Raw genomic sequence first — 18662 nt, 5'->3', positions numbered from 1 at the left:
TTTAATGGTTAAATGATTCCCTTTTCTCTGTAATAATAAAACAGTACCTGTAATTGATCCCAACTAAGATATAATTACCCCTTATTGGGGCAGAACAGCCCTATTGGGTTTATTTAATGGTTAAATGATTCCCTTTTCTCTGTAATAATAAAACAGTACCTGTACTTGATCCCAACTAAGATATAATTACCCCTTATTGGGGCAGAACAGCCCTATTGGGTTTATTTAATGGTTAAATGATTCCCTTTTCTCTGTAATAATAAAAGAGTACCTGTACTTGATCCCAACTAAGATATAATTACCCCTTATTGGGGCAGAACAGCCCTATTGGGTTTATTTCATGGTTAAATGATTCCCTTTTCTCTGTAATAATAAAAGAGTACCTGTAACTGATCCCAACTAAGATATAATTACCCCTTATTGGGGGCAGAACAGCCCTATTGGGGTTATTTCATGGTTAAATGATTCCCTTTTCTCTGTAATAATAAAACAGTACCTGTACTTGATCCCAACTAAGATATAATTACCCCTTATTGGGGCAGAACAGCCCTATTGGGTTTATTTAATGGTTAAATGATTCCCTTTTCTCTGTAATAATAAAACAGTACCTGTACTTGATCCCAACTAAGATATAATTACCCCTTATTGGGGCGGAACAGCCCTATTGGGTTTATTTCATGGTTAAATGATTCCCTTTTCTCTGTAATAATAAAACAGTACCTGTACTTGATCCCAACTAAGATATAATTACCCCTTATTGGGGCAGAACAGCCCTATTGGGTTTATTTAATGGTTAAATGATTCCCTTTTCTCTGTAATAATAAAACAGTACCTGTACTTGATCCCAACTAAGATATAATTACCCCTTACTGGAGTCAAAACATCCTATTGGGTTTATTTGTTGTTTAAATGAATTTTTTGTAGACTTAAGGTATGGAGATCCCTTATCCAGAAGACCCCAGGTCCCAATCATTCTGGATAACAGATCCAATACCTGTACCATACAACACATTAAAAAGAATGAAGAATAAGTGGGAAAGGCTCAATCATTCAGTACCTACATACCTATTGCCTTCACTGATTCATTTATGCCATGTAACACATTCAAAGAGAATGGAGACCCTAAGTAATAGAGTATATTTGATGGGGACCTGCACAAACATGGACAATATTGGTTGGTGACATTTTCTATGCATATGTACAGCTGCGGTTGTGAATGTTAACCTGGGCTTTGGTCAACTTTGTTTACAATTAAAAACGAACCATGACACAAGAAGGCTTTGGTGAATATTTATATCTCACAAGTAAATCAGTGACACGTTAGTGAATGTCCTTGACATCTTCTCAAAACAACCATGTAAGGGGAAGATAAATATTTTATTTTTTTGCCAATAAGTATTCTGTTTCTGTTGCTTCTAGTGGATAATAACGGAAAGCCATATCCCGCTGCCCATCAAATGCGGTTAGGAAGCTAAATAGATTAAATAAACAATGGTTATTAATCAAGGCAGTTCAGGATATGTTGAAACATTGGCTTGACATGAAGCCATCGATAAAACTTGAGTAATGCATTGGTGGCACTCTATTAAGCGCCCTTTCCACCTGAACCCTTTCTATATGTCAGAGCCCCTCTGCAAATACACAATTGCCTTCCGTTAGTTTAGCGCAATTATGGAGAGGAAATATATTCTATTTATGTCTAGAGAGAAGTACATTGGCTGCAGTATATTCAGCACCATTTAATGGATCAATTTCCTTTTTATCAGCCATGGAGATTCAACCTTAGATTATAGCAAATTGTACACAGTGTGGGGCATGGAACATATCCATTTATAAAGCCTGTATTGGCAGGTTAATAGATATCCAAACATGCCTGTTACACTGTGTAATTGCAGACTATTATCATTTCTTATCTCTTTCCATCATACTCATTGCTTATCCCGGATGGTCATTATCACATAATGCAAAGGTTAATGTTATATGGAAACACAAAAAACCATGTTGCTAGGGCTATTCATTCTTATTTAAGCAAAGGGCCCCCCATCTTTTATATTTGCGAACCTCATTCAAATGGAAAAATTATTGGGGAGTAACACAAGCATGGAAAAAAATAAGAGCTATGATTATTTGGTAGCCTCTATATAGACTGGCGCCTACAATAGGCTCTGTTTGGCATTACGCTAGGTTTTTATGCAACCAAAACTTGCCTCCAAGCCAGTTTCAGACCCCTGGGAGCAACACCCAAGGGGTTGGTGAGCAACATGTTGCCCCTAAGCCACTGGTTGGGGATCACTGGCATAGGGGATGCTACCTTTTCAGTTACTTTGATCATTTTTAGATCCAATTTCTAGGACCAGTACCAGTGATGAGCGAATCTGTCCCATTTCGCTTCGCCGAAAAATGTGCAAAATGACAGTAACATTCATGAAACGGCAACTTTTTTGTCGCAATCATCTTTTTTTTGTTGCGCCCATTGGTTTTGATGCGACCGTGTCCGTTTTGACGACCCCAAGTTTTTTTGACGTGCAACGAATGTCTCTCTGGAGAATTTTCGTACAAGTTTCATGAAACAATTCGCCAATGATGAAGTGCGGAAATTATTGTTATGTGCTTTGATATGATGTGCTGAGGAGCACCACTGTGAGCTCTATGATGTCAAAACAAAGTTCTAGCCAATAGTGATGAACAGTTTTTTATTTGCCAGGAATGGATTCGCAAATTTCCACATTTCGCTATTGGCGAATTGTTTTGCGAAAGTTCAGGGAAAACTTGCCGCAGTGCGTCAAAAAAATTGTGGACGCTGCAAATTGGGCATGGTTGCGTCCAAATGGGTGTGGTCACATGAAATTGGGTGTGGTCATTTCAAAATGGGCTTGGCCGTGCCAAAACAGGCTCCGTCACATCAAAAAAAGACATGGGGGAAAAAAAGCTGTGCGACAAACAAGTTTTGCTAATTTTTTGCTGTTTTTTGCGAATTTTATGGTGAAACGGGACTGTAGTTATATAGTGGTGGAGAAACTCAACCCTCAACAAACCCAGAATAAAGGAATAGAGGTAGGTAGGTAGAAGAAAGGTCAGAAACAGGGCAAGGTGTTTTGAGCTGTAACTGTGTGGCTACAGGCTTTTTAACCCTACGATAATAGAGTTTATCACACCAGGACTATGGTCTTTTTGTGCCTTCGATCCTACAATTAATGGTGCTCAAATGGTTTAATAGTGATTTGAACCTTTTGCAGAGGACCATCATTTATAACAATAACAATGTTGTGTAAACTGCACCCTGATGACTCAAATGACTCTTCCACTCATTTTGTATCATTGGTTGTTGATGGCGAGATATTACTTATTATTACAAATTAAAAATATAGTTGGATATAAGAGGCACGTTGACCATTTCATGGTGTTTTAGCCTGTTCTATAGCACTTGTTCTACCTGAGTTCGACTTATTCACAGTTCACTGCTACACTTAGCGCAGAATGACTTGGAAGAACTCATGATCCAGTCCCTACTCATAGATATTCTTCCTCCTCTATTTTTATTTCTTAGTATAAAGTCTATAATGGAGTTACATAATGTGATATATTTCAGACTTATCTTTTTGATTGGCACCCATTACCCTTAAATGGTTGCTATCCGTCTTTCAGTTTTCCTATAAAAGATAAACAAATAAAGTGGCTGCAAAATCTAAAAATTAACTCGAGCATATGGAGCCCATCCAAGATTCCCATTTGTAAAATCTTTCACTTTTTATGATGACATTATGCAGAATAAAATCAAACCAGTATCTACTTGATGCCATATTACTGAGCTTCCCTCGGTGCGGTGAACTTTCAAGATAGTATTTTGGGTAATGACAGTTTTGCTCTATAAATCCATTCGCCGCCCCCTACACTAGATGAGAAAGGAATATCTGCAAACTTTGGGATCTTTTATAGACTCGCTACAGTATTGTAAATCCTTTTGCATCAATGTCAGTCATTGTCTTCAGTATCTAAACTATTATGTCTTTCAAAATGTCTGCAGTTTGACTTCAGAAGGCTCCCAATTTCATAGGAGCAAATTACTTGGCTGTAACATGGCCCATTGTGCTGCCTTTATAACCTACAGTATCATGATAAAACACTTAACTAAATCATTTAGATCAGGGATCCCTAACTTTTTATACCTGTGAGCCACATTCAAGTGGAAAAAGTGTTGGGGAGCAACACAAGCATAAAAAATGTTCCTGGAGGTGCCAACAAGAGCTATAATTGGCTATCTGATAGTCCCTAAGTTGATTGGAAGCCTACAGAAGGCTGTGTTTGGCATTATACTTGGTTTTTATTCAACCAAAACCAAAAACCAAAAAAGTCAGGAATTCAAAAATAACAACCTGGTTTGGGGGCACTGAGAGCAACTTCCAAGGGGTTGGGGAGCAACATGTTGCCCCTGAGCCACTGGTTGGGGATCCCTGGTCTAGATGATTTGCCACAGATTTATTGCCCATGCGGATGTCAATGTCCCAACACTGAATTTACCATAGTTACCCACGTTAGGGGTCACCATAACCATCAATACTGTCCAATATCAAACCACCATGCTTGATAGACTGACAGGGAACCCACTATCATAGCTGTGACTGGTGAGTTAAATTATCTAGCCACCCATTTTCACAATCCCAGGACCAATAAGCTCTATTTTTTGTACCAATCCTCCTGGTACACCTAATAAGTAAACCTGAAATGAACCCATCCATGCTGGCAAGCCTAACTAATAGGGAGGGCGGTTGGAGAAATATTACTTTGCCACAACTTACAAAAATGGCAGATAGCATCCCTACTCTGTCTCCTAAACTATGGACCCTCCCATCACCTAATTAACCCTGACCAACCCACCTTAGACTATCCCCGCTCTTGGAGCCTGACCTTGTGATGCAAGCAAGGTCGGACTGGGGGGTGCAGGACAAGGTGTCCCCGCCATGTCCCCTACATCCCCACAGGGGCCCCTGCCGTGACCACTAGGGATGTAGCGAACCTAAAAAAAAATGTTCGCGAACTTTCGCCGAAAAGTGCGAAAGTTCGCGAACTTTGCGAACCCCATAGACTTCAATGGGAAGGCGAACTTTAAAACCTAGAAAAGCCATTTCTGGCCAGAAAACTGATTTTAAAGTTGTTTAAAGGGTGCCACGCCCTGGACAGTGGCATGCAGGAGGGGCATCAAGGGCAAAAATTTCTCTGAAAAATACGTTGTTGACACAGCGTTGCGTTTTGTGCTGTAAAGGGCAGAAATCACACTACATTCCTAAACTTATGTAATAAACTGCTTTAAAAAGTCCGGCATCTACATTCCAATCAAGTCGTGTAAAGGTTACGGCCGGTTCACACGCAAAGACAAAACGCCGCGTTTACTGCAACGAAAAAAAACGCAAAAAGCTTTAATGATACTGTCAAGTGTGCGAATATTAGTTTTTACTAGTTGCTTGTCACCTCCAGGACGTTCGTCCCGTCGGTGGGAATATTTCTGTAGTGGTGTGTTTAGCAGTCACCGTGCTTGTGCGCACGTGCATGGTCAGGCAGAGGTAATTCAATGTACAGTAACGTGAACCAAAAAACACTGATTCTGCAGTGTGGGCCCAGGTTTGTCCTACCTTTTCGATCACCTGTGGTGACCATAAAAGATACGATTTTGCCGCCGTTGCAGAACCCTGAAAAATCAGGAATGTGTACATTCCTAAAAAATTATGGTTTTTTTGTTGCAGCCACTGAAGCACAGAGGACAGAAAAAATATGTTAGATAGATGGTATCATAACCAATCCTGAGGCAGAACCTTTAAAAAATCGAAGATAGCGTACCAAGCACAGAAGACAGAAAAAATATCTTAGATAGATGGTATCATAACCATGCCCCAGGCAAACCCTTTCAAAGAACTAAGATAGGGTGACAACAAGCACAGAAGACATTAAAAACATCAAAGCTAGATGGTATAATAACCATGCCCCAGCCAAACCCTTTCAAAGAACTCAGATAGGGTGACAAGCACAGAAGACATTAAAAACATCAAAGCTAGATGGTATCATAACCATGCCCCAGCCAAACCCTTTCAAAGAACTCAGATAGGGTGACAAGCACAGAAGACATTAAAAACATCAAAGCTAGATGGTATCATAACCATGCCCCAGCCAAACCCTTTCAAAGAACTCAGATAGGGTGACAAGCACAGAAGACATTAAAAACATCAAAGCTAGATGGTATCATAACCATGCCCCAGCCAAACCCTTTCAAAGAACTCAGATAGGGTGACAAGCACAGAAGACATTAAAAACATCAAAGCTAGATGGTATCATAACCATGCCCCAGCCAAACCCTTTCAAAGAACTCAGATAGTGTGACAAGCACAGAAGACATTAAAAACATCAAAGCTAGATGGTATCATAACCATGCCCCAGCCAAACCCTTTCAAAGAACTCAGATAGGGTGACAAGCACAGAAGACATTAAAAACATCAAAGCTAGATGGTATCATAACCATGCCCCAGCCAAACCCTTTCAAAGAACTCAGATAGGGTGACAACAAGCACAGAAGACATTAAAAACATCAAAGCTAGATGGTATCATAACCATGCCCCAGCCAAACCCTTTCAAAGAACTCAGATAGGGTGACAAGCACAGAAGACATTAAAAACATCAAAGCTAGATGGTATCATAACCATGCCCCAGCCAAACCCTTTCAAAGAACTCAGATAGGGTGACAACAAGCACAGAAGACATTAAAAACATCAAAGCTAGATGGTATCATAACCATGCCCCAGCCAAAGGGGCGGCGGTGGCGGAGGAAGTGGTACGTGGGGTGCCCATAGCAGAGGAGGATGAGGATGTTGTGGCAAAGTTAGAAACAGTAGAGGATGGGGTGTGCTGTGTAAGCCAGTCAACTACCTCTTCAGCATTTTGGGAGTTCAGGGTAAGTGCCTTCGGAATACTGGGCAATTTTCTAGGGCCACAGGATATCACAGCAGCACGGCCCCTAGTGCCTCTGCGTGGCGGCCTGCCTTTGCCTGGCATTTTTTTTATTTTTACAAAACAACAACAACTTGGGTGATGTTTCTGGACACGGAATTATTATTGTTATTTAGACAGATTGTGAAAAAGCTCACACAGCTAGGTGGCACTTGGTTGCAGACACCGGGCAACAAGGCCTGCAAGGGCAACGTATACAGTAGTGGATACGGAATATTTTATTGCTGGTGGAAAACCGTCACTCAGGTTGTGTTTCTGGACACGGAATTATTATTGTTATTTAGACAAATTGTTATTTAGACAAAATATACAGAGCAGTAGAAAGTAGATTACTAGCCAGAAAAACTACTTAAACTCTGCCTCAAAATAAATACACAGCTCCTCAGTCCTCTCCCCACACAAATACAGAGCAGTAGTAGATTACTAGCCCGAAAAACTACTTAAACTCTCCTTCAAATGAATACACAGCCTGATTGGCTGCCATGTATCTGCTGGTTTGGGGTGAGAGGTCAAAATTTCGCGCCAGCTAAGGTGAACCCAAATGGCGAACATACGCCGAAAGTTCGCGAACTTCCGCGTTCGCGAACACCCGATGTTCGCGCGAATTAGTTCGCCAGCGAACAGTTCGCTACATCCCTAGTGACCACCTAACCCCACTGCAGGGGCCCCCGCCTGACGTCTTCCCCTGAGTGTGAAACTTACTTTCAATGCGTCACGGGAGGGACACTGCCAGCCGGGGGAGCGGCTTGAGGGATTGGGTCTGGGGTTGTTTCCCAGTGCCCTGGCAGCCCAGTCCGACCCTACATGCAAGCCTTCCAAGCCATTCGGAAACCCATTATCCAGAAAGTTCCAAATTACGGAAAGCCCATCTCCCATAGACTCCACTTTAATGAAATAAGTCACATTTTTAAAAATGGTTTCCTTTTTCTCTGTAATAATAAAACAGTACCTGTACTTGATCCCAACTAAGATATAATTACCCCTTATTGGGGGCAGAACAGCCCTATTGGGTTTATTTAATGGTTAAATGATTCCCTTTTCTCTGTAATAATAAAACAGTACCTGTACTTGATCCCAACTAAGATATAATTACCCCTTATTGGGGCAGAACAGCCCTATTGGGTTTATTTCATGGTTAAATGATTCCCTTTTCTCTGTAATAATAAAACAGTACCTGTACTTGATCCCAACTAAGATATAATTACCCCTTATTGGGGGCAGAACAGCCCTATTGGGTTTATTTCATGGTTAAATGATTCCCTTTTCTCTGTAATAATAAAACAGTACCTGTACTTGATCCCAACTAAGATATAATTACCCCTTATTGGGGCAGAACAGCCCTATTGGGTTTATTTCATGGTTAAATGATTCCCTTTTCTCTGTAATAATAAAACAGTACCTGTACTTGATCCCAACTAAGATATAATTACCCCTTATTGGGGCAGAACAGTCCTATTGGGTTTATTTAATGGTTAAATGATTCCCTTTTCTCTGTAATAATAAAACAGTACCTGTACTTGATCCCAACTAAGATATAATTACCCCTTATTGGGGCAGAACAGCCCTATTGGGTTTATTTCATGGTTAAATGATTCCCTTTTCTCTGTAATAATAAAACAGTAGCTGTACTTGATCCCAACTAAGATATAATTACCCCTTATTGGGGCAGAACAGTCCTATTGGGTTTATTTCATGGTTAAATGATTCCCTTTTCTCTGTAATAATAAAACAGTAGCTGTACTTGATCCCAACTAAGATATTAAGATACCAACTAAGATACCCCTTATTGGGGGCAGAACAATCCTATCCGGAATACCTCAGGTCCCGAGCATTCTGGATTACAGGTCCCATACCTGTATACAATATAGCCGCTAAACCCACTTTTCACAGGATTCTGTTATGAAGATACCTAGAAACTCAGCCATAAAGCAACACGGGACTGCAGTTTGCAATCCATTGGAGATCTGTGCCCTCAAGCATTGTGTTGTTTTTATTACCAAACAGCTTAAGGTAAAAAAAGCCATAAATATATCAAGATTAACCTTTCCCAAACAGTGAACACCTTCATTGAAAGAATAACAACCCCCAGCAGGACGCCCGGCGCTGCAGTCGCACAGGTTACTCCCTGGATCAAGCGCATACAGTATCTACGTTATTTATGAGCCCAGCGACAATGTCACTTGACTCACAAGCAGGAAAGAATTATTCATACATGAAAGGTTTGTTCCGTAATAAGTACAGATTTATGGCGGGGTGAAGATTCCTATGTACTGCCCACCTGTAAAATAAATGTCATACACAAATAAACATACACAGCTATTATAGTAATACAGTTTACTTCTAGCGGATCAACTACTTCCTGTGTAAAAAAATAAATAAATATAAATACATGCGCTATTTGTGCCGGGGGCTTTAGAAAGGACCCTGACAAATAAATATTTCAGCGGTTGGCTATTAATAAATTCTGAATGTTCCGTGAAGCACAAGACAAATAAACAATGTGTAGAGATCACAGATTCCCTCTCTGTCATCCCCATGTTGGCAAAACTCTAACTAGCGCGGGTCTGGGGCGGGTAACGGGTCTTTGCAGTCAAAAGAACAGAAAGGCTGTAGGAGAACTCAGATATATGAAACAGAAATAACAGTTGTAATAAGATACATTTGTATGTCATATTCTGTATTTGAGGCTTTATTTATTTATTTATTTTGTGCTTATGTGCAACTTGTACAACAAGGATATAAAATCTTCCACACATTAGACTGGCGATGGAGTACAGAGAATTATAGGGGACCTGTCACCCTAAGAAATAATTCCATATTCTTTACCTTTTGTGCTAGTCAGTAGTGATGAGCTTATTTTTTCAGCAGGCATGGATTCACAGCGAATTTCCGCATTTTGTCATTGGCAAATTGTTTCGTGAAAATTGACAGCTAAAAAATTTGTACCACGGCAAAAGAAAAAGGTGCAGTGGCGTCAAATTGGGCGTGATTGCATCAAAAAATGGCGCAATCGTGTCAAAAATGGGTACAGGCATCAAAAATGGGCACGGGCGACAAAAATGGGGCACGGACAACAACAAAAAAGAAATGGGAAACAAAAAGATCACACGACAAATGTGTTTTGCGATTTTTTTGCCATTTCGAAAATTTTCTTGCCATTTCGCAAAGTTTATGGCGAAGCGAAATGGGACAGATTCGCTCATCACTAGTGATAAACGTTTTTTTTCACCAGGCATTTTTTCACCAGGCATTTACACAGAATTGTTTTGTGAAACTTCAGCAAAAATTCACCGCATAAAAATTTGTCGTGCGTCAAAAAGTCGCAATCACATCAAAATGGGCATGGTGGCGTCAAAATAGTCGCATCAAAATAGTTGCGGTTGCGCCAAAAAAGACGCGCACGACAAAAAATTCACTCAACACATGCGTTTCTCAGATTTTTAGTCGTTTTGCAAATTTTCTGTGAAACGGGGCAGATTTGCTGATCACTACTAGTCAGGCAAAATAAACTTTACTTACTAGGGATGCACCAAACCCACTATTTTTTTGGGGGGTGTTGGGGGGTGCTGGTTGGGGCGGTGCAAGACGACCAGGTTGTCTAGGGCGACCGGTCAGTTTATTAATTGAATCGAAAGTAAGTAGGAAGTGCAATATATAGGGCAATTAGTGATATCTCAATCTATGCTGTTTCGCTTTTTTCGAAAAATTCACCAAACATCAAAAATTTACAAAAATAATTGATTCCATTTTTTTTTGTGATTACTTTCTCAGAGTGACTTTTTTCCCATGGCGACTTTTTCAAAGGCCGTTTTTTTTTGTGTGGCTTTTTTTACGGAAACTTTTTTTTTTTTTCATGACGACCATTTCAGCGCAGAATACATCGGGGTCTATAGGCATATTTTTCATGGCGACTTTTTCACAGCTAATTTTTGCGGCAGTTTCCTGAAAATATTTACATATGGCAAAATGCAGAATTTCATTGTGAATCCATATCTGGGGAAAAAATGTTCTCGTCATTAGAGGCCTTTATAATCAAAATCATTAAATACCTTTATTACAAGTGTGGATGTTGTAATAAAAAAAAGAATGCGGGTTTCATGTTTAATTTAAAAAAGGACTTTTTTTTATGTTGGTGGTGACTATTGCCCTTTAAAAAGGAAAGGTCAAACATGTTTATTGTTTTGGGGAGAATATATTCAGAGCTATTTCAGGTTGCTATGTTGGGAGTAGATGATAGGTTTGAATGTCAGATTTCTTATTGTTTCCTGCAGATTATTTCATTGCCCACCAAACTGCAGTTAGAAATGAGTTAGAGTCTATAGTAGGGGCCACCAACCTTTTCTTATTGTGAGAAAGAGTTGGGTAGCAACACAAGCATAAAAAAGTTCCAAATAAAGGCTGTATTGGCTATTTGGTAGCCCCTATACGGACTGGCGCCTACAGAAGGTTCTGTTTGGCAGCACAACTGGTTTTTATGCAACCAAACTTGCCTCCAAGCCAGAAATTCAAAAATAAGCACCTGCTTTGAGGGAGCAACATCCAATGGGTTGGGGAGCAACATGTTGGTCGGGAATCACTAGTCTATAGCTTATATTACTTAACAAAACTACAGTTTCAGTTGCAAACCACTGGCTGCAGCCATTGAGTAAAACAGTACCAGGCATCCAAAGTTATTTCTTGCTTTCTAAAAGTTTACGTCAATGCATCAAAGCAAGGTGTTATTTCTTTCTCTTTTACCTCTTGTTTTTTTTTTTCACATTAATGACACATAAATATCAGTTGAGGTCAGTTTATTTTATTTTCTGCTACAACAGAACCTATTTGGTGGTTGGGGTTGCCATAGAGAAATCTGTTAAAAAAAAAAAGGTGGTGCTGATTATATTTTAGTGGTGCTGGCCAGCCAATGGTAGTTGGTTATGTTCAACCTATAGAGTTGGTGCTTAGTGGGTGCAGCCCTCTGATGTTTATCCTAACAGTCCGGTATAATTCCCCTGAAATAAAGGCTAGTACAGGTTTGGGATCCCTTACCCGGAAACCCATTATCCAGAAAGCTCCGAATTACGGAAAACCTGTCTCCCATAGACTCCATTTTAATCAAATAGTTCAGATTTTTTAAATTGATTTCCTTTTTCTCTATAAAAATAAAACAGTACCTTGTACTTGATCCCAACTAAGATATAATTACCCCTTATTGGGGGCAGAACAGCCCTATTGGGTTTATTTAATGGTTAAATGATTCCCTTTTCTCTGTAATAATAAAACAGTACCTGTACTTGATCCCAACTAAGATATAATTACCCCTTATTGGGGCAGAACAGCCCTATTGGGTTTATTTAATGGTTAAATTTTTCTCTGTAATAATAAAACAGTACCTGTACTTGATCCCAACTAAGATATAATTACCCCTTATTGGGGGCAGAACAGCCCTATTGGGTTTATTTAATGGTTAAATGATTCCCTTTTCTCTGTAATAATAAAACAGTACCTGTACTTGATCCCAACTAAGATATAATTACCCCTTATTGGGGCAGAACAGCCCTATTGGGTTTATTTAATGGTTAAATGATTCCCTTTTCTCTGTAATAATAAAACAGTACCTGTACTTGATCCCAACTAAGATATAATTACCCCTTATTGGGGCAGAACAGCCCTATTGGGTTTATTTAATGGTTAAATGATTCCCTTTTCTCTGTAATAATAAAACAGTACCTGTACTTGATCCCAACTAAGATATAATTACCCCTTATTGGGGGCAGAACAGCCCTATTGGGTTTATTTCATGGTTAAATGATTCCCTTTTCTCTGTAATAATAAAACAGTACCTGTACTTGATCCCAACTAAGATATAATTTATCCTTACTGGATGGAAAATAATCCTATTGAGTTTGATCAACGTTTTATTGATTTTTTTTAAATAGACTTAAGGTATGAAGATCCAAATTACAGAAAGACCCCTTATCCAGAATACCCTTGGTTCCAGAGTATTCTGGATAACGGGTTCTATACCTGTACATGGTCATTTCCAAAGGGGGTAACATCTCTATTACAATTGCAATTCTTCTAAAAAATAAAAAGTAGAGAATTCTGTTTTACTGGTAGGAGAAAAATAACCGATTCTATTGTTCTGCATTCTACAAATCGTGGCGCTCGGTGTGCAATATTCATGAAGTTTAGCAATGCCGTTACCATTTATTGTATATATATATATGGAAACACTCATGAAAGCGATGCAAATTAACCCCATTATTTTGGCCACGGGCCTTTATTTATCTAAAGCCAAAATCTCTGTTGTTTAGAAACAGTTTATTTTGCTTTTTTTTTTCTCTCTCTCAATGTTTTGTTTCATTATTGAATTTGTATTTGCCGTTTTCACAATATAGGCAACAGCTACATGGAAAAGACAGAATTTAAGAATTTTTGAACAAATATTTTTAAGAAATAATGTTAATATTATCAGATGTACTTTCCTGTTTTCTGTATTGTTTTCCATTTGTAGAGGAAATCAGATGTTAGAATTTACTTACTTTTGAAAATGATACAGAGAATAATGTGCCCCTATTGTAAAATATAAGGATATCACTTCTAATATCCTTATATTTGACAACAGACTGTTCATTATTTTTTATGGGACACAAATACATTTCATACGATTTTCATAGGTCGTTATTATAAAATACAGATGAAGCCGACAATTTTTCACATTTTGTCACCATGTCCAGACACCATTTTTTAAATGTTAAATGCTGCCTCTAGATGGAGCTAGAGAGCAAAGACTTGCCAGAAGTCCCTGTGTTAACTGGAAGAGACATAATGTGACAAAATGGTAAAGAAACTTGGCTAAAATCTGTATTTATAATAAATTAAATATATTGTAATTAATTTATTAATACAGTTATGGGATCCCTTATCCATACAGAAACCCATTATCCATAAAGCTCCAAATACTGAAAGGCCATTTCCCGTAGACTTCATTTTAAGTAAATCTTTCTTATTTTTTTTCTTTTAATGATTCCATTTTCTCTGTAATAATAAAACAGTACCTGTACTTGATCCCAACTAAGATATAATTACCCCTTATTGGGGGCAGAACAGCCCTATTGGGTTTATTTCATGGTTAAATGATTCCCTTTTCTCTGTAATAATAAAACAGTACGTGTACTTGATCCCAACTAAGATATAATTACCCCTTATTGGGGGCAGAACAGCCCTATTGGGTTTATTTAATGGTTAAATGATTCCCTTTTCTCTGTAATAATAAAATAATACCTGTACTTGATCCCAACTAAGATATAATTACCCCTTATTGGGGGCAGAACAGTCCTATTGGGTTTATTTCATGGTTAAATGATTCCCTTTTCTCTGTAATAATAAAACAGTACCTGTACTTGATCCCAACTAAGATATAATTACCCCTTATTGGGGCAGAACAGCCATATTGGGTTTATTTCATGGTTAAATGATTCCCTTTTCTCTGTAATAATAAAACAGTACCTGTACTTGATCCCAACTAAGATATAATTACCCCTTATTGGGGGCAGAACAGCCCTATTGGGTTTATTTAATGGTTAAATGATTCCCTTTTCTCTGTAATAATAAAACAGTACCTGTACTTGATCCCAACTAAGATATAATTACCCCTTATTGGGGGCAGAACAGTCCTATTGGGTTTATTTCATGGTTAAATGATTCCCTTTTCTCTGTAATAATAAAACAGTACCTGTACTTGATCCCAACTAAGATATAATTACCCCTTATTGGGGCAGAACAGCCATATTGGGTTTATTTCATGGTTAAATGATTCCCTTTTCTCTGTAATAATAAAACAGTACCTGTACTTGATCCCAACTAAGATATAATTACCCCTTATTGGGGGCAGAACAGCCCTATTGGGTTTATTTAATGGTTAAATGATTCCCTTTTCTCTGTAATAATAAAACAGTACCTGTACTTGATCCCAACTTAGATATAATTACCCCTTATTGGGGGCAGAACAGTAAGGGCGCCACAACCAATCCCTCAGTTGTGAAGCAGTTTACAACAGGTATATTGATGACGATTTTAGCCAAAGCATTAACAAATTCATATTTGTTCTTTTTCATTTACTTCCGTAGCTGGATAGCGCAACATCCTTGATCCAGGCAGCTAAGAATTTGATGAATGCTGTTGTCCTCACTGTCAAGGCCTCCTATGTGGCCTCTACGAAATATCAGAAGGTTTATGGCACGGCCGCGGTCAACTCCCCCGTTGTGTCGTGGAAGATGAAAGCACCTGAAAAGAAACCTCTGGTGAAAAGGGAAAAGCCAGAGGAATACCAGACGCGAGTAAGGAGAGGATCCCAGAAGAAGCACATCTCTCCTGTACAGGCTCTAAGTGAATTCAAAGCTATGGATTCATTCTAAAACACTAGGCTTTAATATGAGGATTTTTTTAAAAAGTCATTTTTTTGTATGCATACCTGCCGACTTGTATGCGTCTGGCATGAAGGAAGACAAATTGTAGTGTCAAAATGTGCATGCTACCCGAGGTTTTACCCCATTTAACGTTAATTTGCAATAAAGCAAACCCAGAGACGACTAATATAGTATTAACCCTACCTAAGGCCATTGTGGTTCCCTTAGCTTTTAACCTTGGCCGTCGAGGGCCCAAAAAAAATAATAATATTTTTCAAGCTTTGACACTGAAGAATAATGTCTGCCAATGAGTTTCATTGGAATATTCAGAAGGGCTTCATTGTAAAATATATAATGCATGCAGGAAACATTAGGTTGGCAGGTATCTAGGCTAACAATGGAAGGGTGTCGGCCATTCAGCTTGTAATGCTTTTGTTTCAGTGCACAAATATAAATAGACAATTTACCTAAGTGTGTGGCCCAGATGACTGAGTAATAAACTTCAACATTTTTTTGTCATAGTACGTTGCTACGGAATGAAAAACTAGAATAATAATCCGACTGAGAGCGTTCCCATTATTGTGTATTTTGTTCTGTATGTTCCAATGTGTAATTTAACGACATGTGACCATATAACCCCCCCCCCCGGAAAGTAACCGCTAAATTGAATCTGTATGGTGCAAATGTGAAAACACAATAAAGTGACTGGCATCATATTATATTAGAATTGCTACATCGCTTTATGGTGGAATGTGTGTTGGTTTGGAAACTAAATGACAACGTGGCGGCTTAAAAGCCAAGCGCTCAACGCGAGCAGCTCGGAATCTCGGTATCTATTATGCCTTTCCATTCACTAACTCAATAAAGTCATTGGCTCATTATTGTACACTCCGCTTCTTGTTTGGGAACTGGTTATTTTCATCTACTAGGGGTTTCAGACGTTTAACAGAAGGGAAAGAGTTTATTCGTGCTGTCCTTATTTGAAAAAGCAAATAATGCCCCCCTCCGGGAAACATCAAGGAATGGATTACAAGAGCCTTTCTGTAACGATTTATTAAAAAAAAAAAAAAAGTGAAATTGTTCCTCTTAGGAAATGGATATTGTTCTGTTAAAGAGAGTTTTAGGCTAATTTCCCACTGAGAGATTAGTGGCTGCGATTTTTAAAAAGCAAGTTCCAGCGACAAGTCTTTTCCTAAAAAGTGATTACTAGAGATTTCAACAAGGGAGAGATTCTATTTCCCACAGGGTTGGACTGAGGGTTGCAGGGCCCACAGGGGCCCCCCAACCCCCCCACAGGGGCCCCCCTAACCCCCCTCACAGGGCCCCCCCACAGGGGCCCCCCTAACCCCCCCACAGGGTCCCCCCAACCCCCCCCACAGGGGCCCCCCATAACCCCCCACAGGGGCCCCCCTAACCCCCCACAGGGGTCCCCCAACCCCCCCACAGGGGCCCCCCTACTCCCCCCCACAGGGGCCCCCCTACTCCCCCCCACAGGGGCCCCCCTAACCCCCCCACAGGGGCCTCCCCTAACCCCCCCACAGGGGCCCCCCCTAACCCCCCCCCTGGGGCCCCCACTCAATGTCCTCCCCAAGTGCGCATAAATTTTACGTGTCAGGGGAGGAACAGTCGGGCAGGGGGAGCGCCAGCAAGGGTCGGGTCTGGGCCGCCGGGGCCAACTAGGACCGGGGCCGACTGGGATTTTTCCTGGTGTCCCGGCGGTCCAGTCCGACCCTGATTTCCCACAAGTCAGTGCTTCATATTTCCCAGCATTTCCAACTGGGAAATTTGCAAACAATCGCAATGATTTCCTGCCCAATGGGTTTTCTTTTGAGCAATTCCAATAGTCTTGAATCACAGCGCTTACTTTGCACGATCACTCAAAAAAGGGTCTCATAACCCCTGTCCTACAATTTAGTTAGAAGGTCCACTATGGTAATTGATTTCTACTATTTTATTTTATTTAGTTGAAAAGGTGCATATCCAATGAGCTTCCAAAAATGTATATGAACATAATTGATTCCACATATTGAAAGAAAACCATGATAGTCTTTTTTGCAAAGAGCAGCCCCCTCTTTAGGCTCACACCCTTAACTTGATGGATTCTGGGACCTAAAGTCCCTTTTGCTTTCTGTGCACCAACCACTATGGAAAGTGGAGGTTTGTCGTGTCCCAGAATCCATCGCTTCACACTTGAACAAGGTGAGGGAGGAGTTCAATTACCTATTAAATCTGTCCTGTTTGTGAATAATTTATTTTTATGACAGTCATGGGAAGTCAGCAAGGTCCTTGTATAAGGAAACCCTGGATTTAGATGGACTTCCTTCAGGATGCAAGGAGTAGGATTCTCTCCAAATATCAAGGGAGTAGATACAAATCTACTTTAGTTAGTGTCACCTAGTGATCTTTCAATGATTTGCTTATTGTATTACAGTGTTTGGCCCATTAGGACTTCCCACTTGCTTGTAGCCTTAGATAGAGCAGCTCAGCAGATGATCATTTATGAAGAATTAGTCTCACTCTACCTCACTGCTTAGCGGGTCATTGTCAAATGGCTGAAGGCAACCGGGTGAGATAGAACCAATATGACATGGTTGCAATTATTCTCTGTAAACAAACAATGTGGTTCAAGTAAAAGAATTTCTGAAAGTCTACTCTACAGTAATATAACCTGCATATACAGTATTGCAGCATCTGCATACCCTTTTACACCCACCAAAAACACTTCTTAAGTCTTCTTCCATGATACAGAGGTCTGGCCGATACTCTTTTGGTGCAAGATGTGTCCTATGAGGTCTTAAGGCCTTAGAACAACTGGTGTTCTGGTGATCTTCAAGAAGTCAGGGGTCTTAAGGCCTTAGAACAACTGGTGTTCTGGTGATCTTCAAGAAGTCAGGGGTCTTAAGGCCTTAGAACAACTGGTGTTCTGGTGATCTTCAAGAAGTCAGGGGTCTTAAGGCCTGAGAACAACTGGTGTTCTGGTGATTGTCAAGAAGTCAGGGGTCTTAAGGCCTTAGAACAACTGGTGTTCTGGGGTTCTTCAAGAAGTAAGGGGTCTTAAGGCCTTAGAAAACTAGTGTTCTGGTGATCTTCAAGAAGTCAGAGGTCTTAAGGCCTTAGAACAACTGGTGTTCTGGTGATCTTCAAGAAGTCAGGGGCATTAAGGCCTTACAACAACTGGTGTTCTGGTGATCTTCAAGAAGTCAGGGGTCTTAAGGCCTTACAACAACTGGTGTTCTGGTGATCTTCAAGAAGTCAGGAGTCTTAAGGCCTTAGAAAACT

The 18662-nt window shown here is 39.9% G+C and overlaps 1 protein-coding gene across 4 annotated transcripts in view; it reads left to right on the top strand.

Moving 5' to 3' along the window:
- ctnna2 (catenin alpha 2) overlaps positions 1–16271 on the top strand; it is a 1024232-nt gene extending 1007961 nt beyond the window's left edge. For 2 of the 4 annotated variants that reach the window (XM_031895831.1, XM_031895815.1), the window contains one exon: positions 15105–15643. In XM_031895831.1, coding sequence (XP_031751691.1) covers positions 15105–15392 — 288 coding nt within the window. In that variant the 3' untranslated portion in view covers positions 15393–15643. 4 annotated transcript variants of the gene reach the window in all.
- The last annotated feature ends 2391 nt before the right edge of the window (positions 16272–18662 follow it).

The sequence above is a fragment of the Xenopus tropicalis genome, chromosome 1 (assembly GCF_000004195.4).
Source record: "Xenopus tropicalis strain Nigerian chromosome 1, UCB_Xtro_10.0, whole genome shotgun sequence".
NCBI classification, from domain to species: domain Eukaryota; kingdom Metazoa; phylum Chordata; class Amphibia; order Anura; family Pipidae; genus Xenopus; species Xenopus tropicalis.
This window is presented reverse-complemented; position numbering and strand designations above follow the sequence as displayed.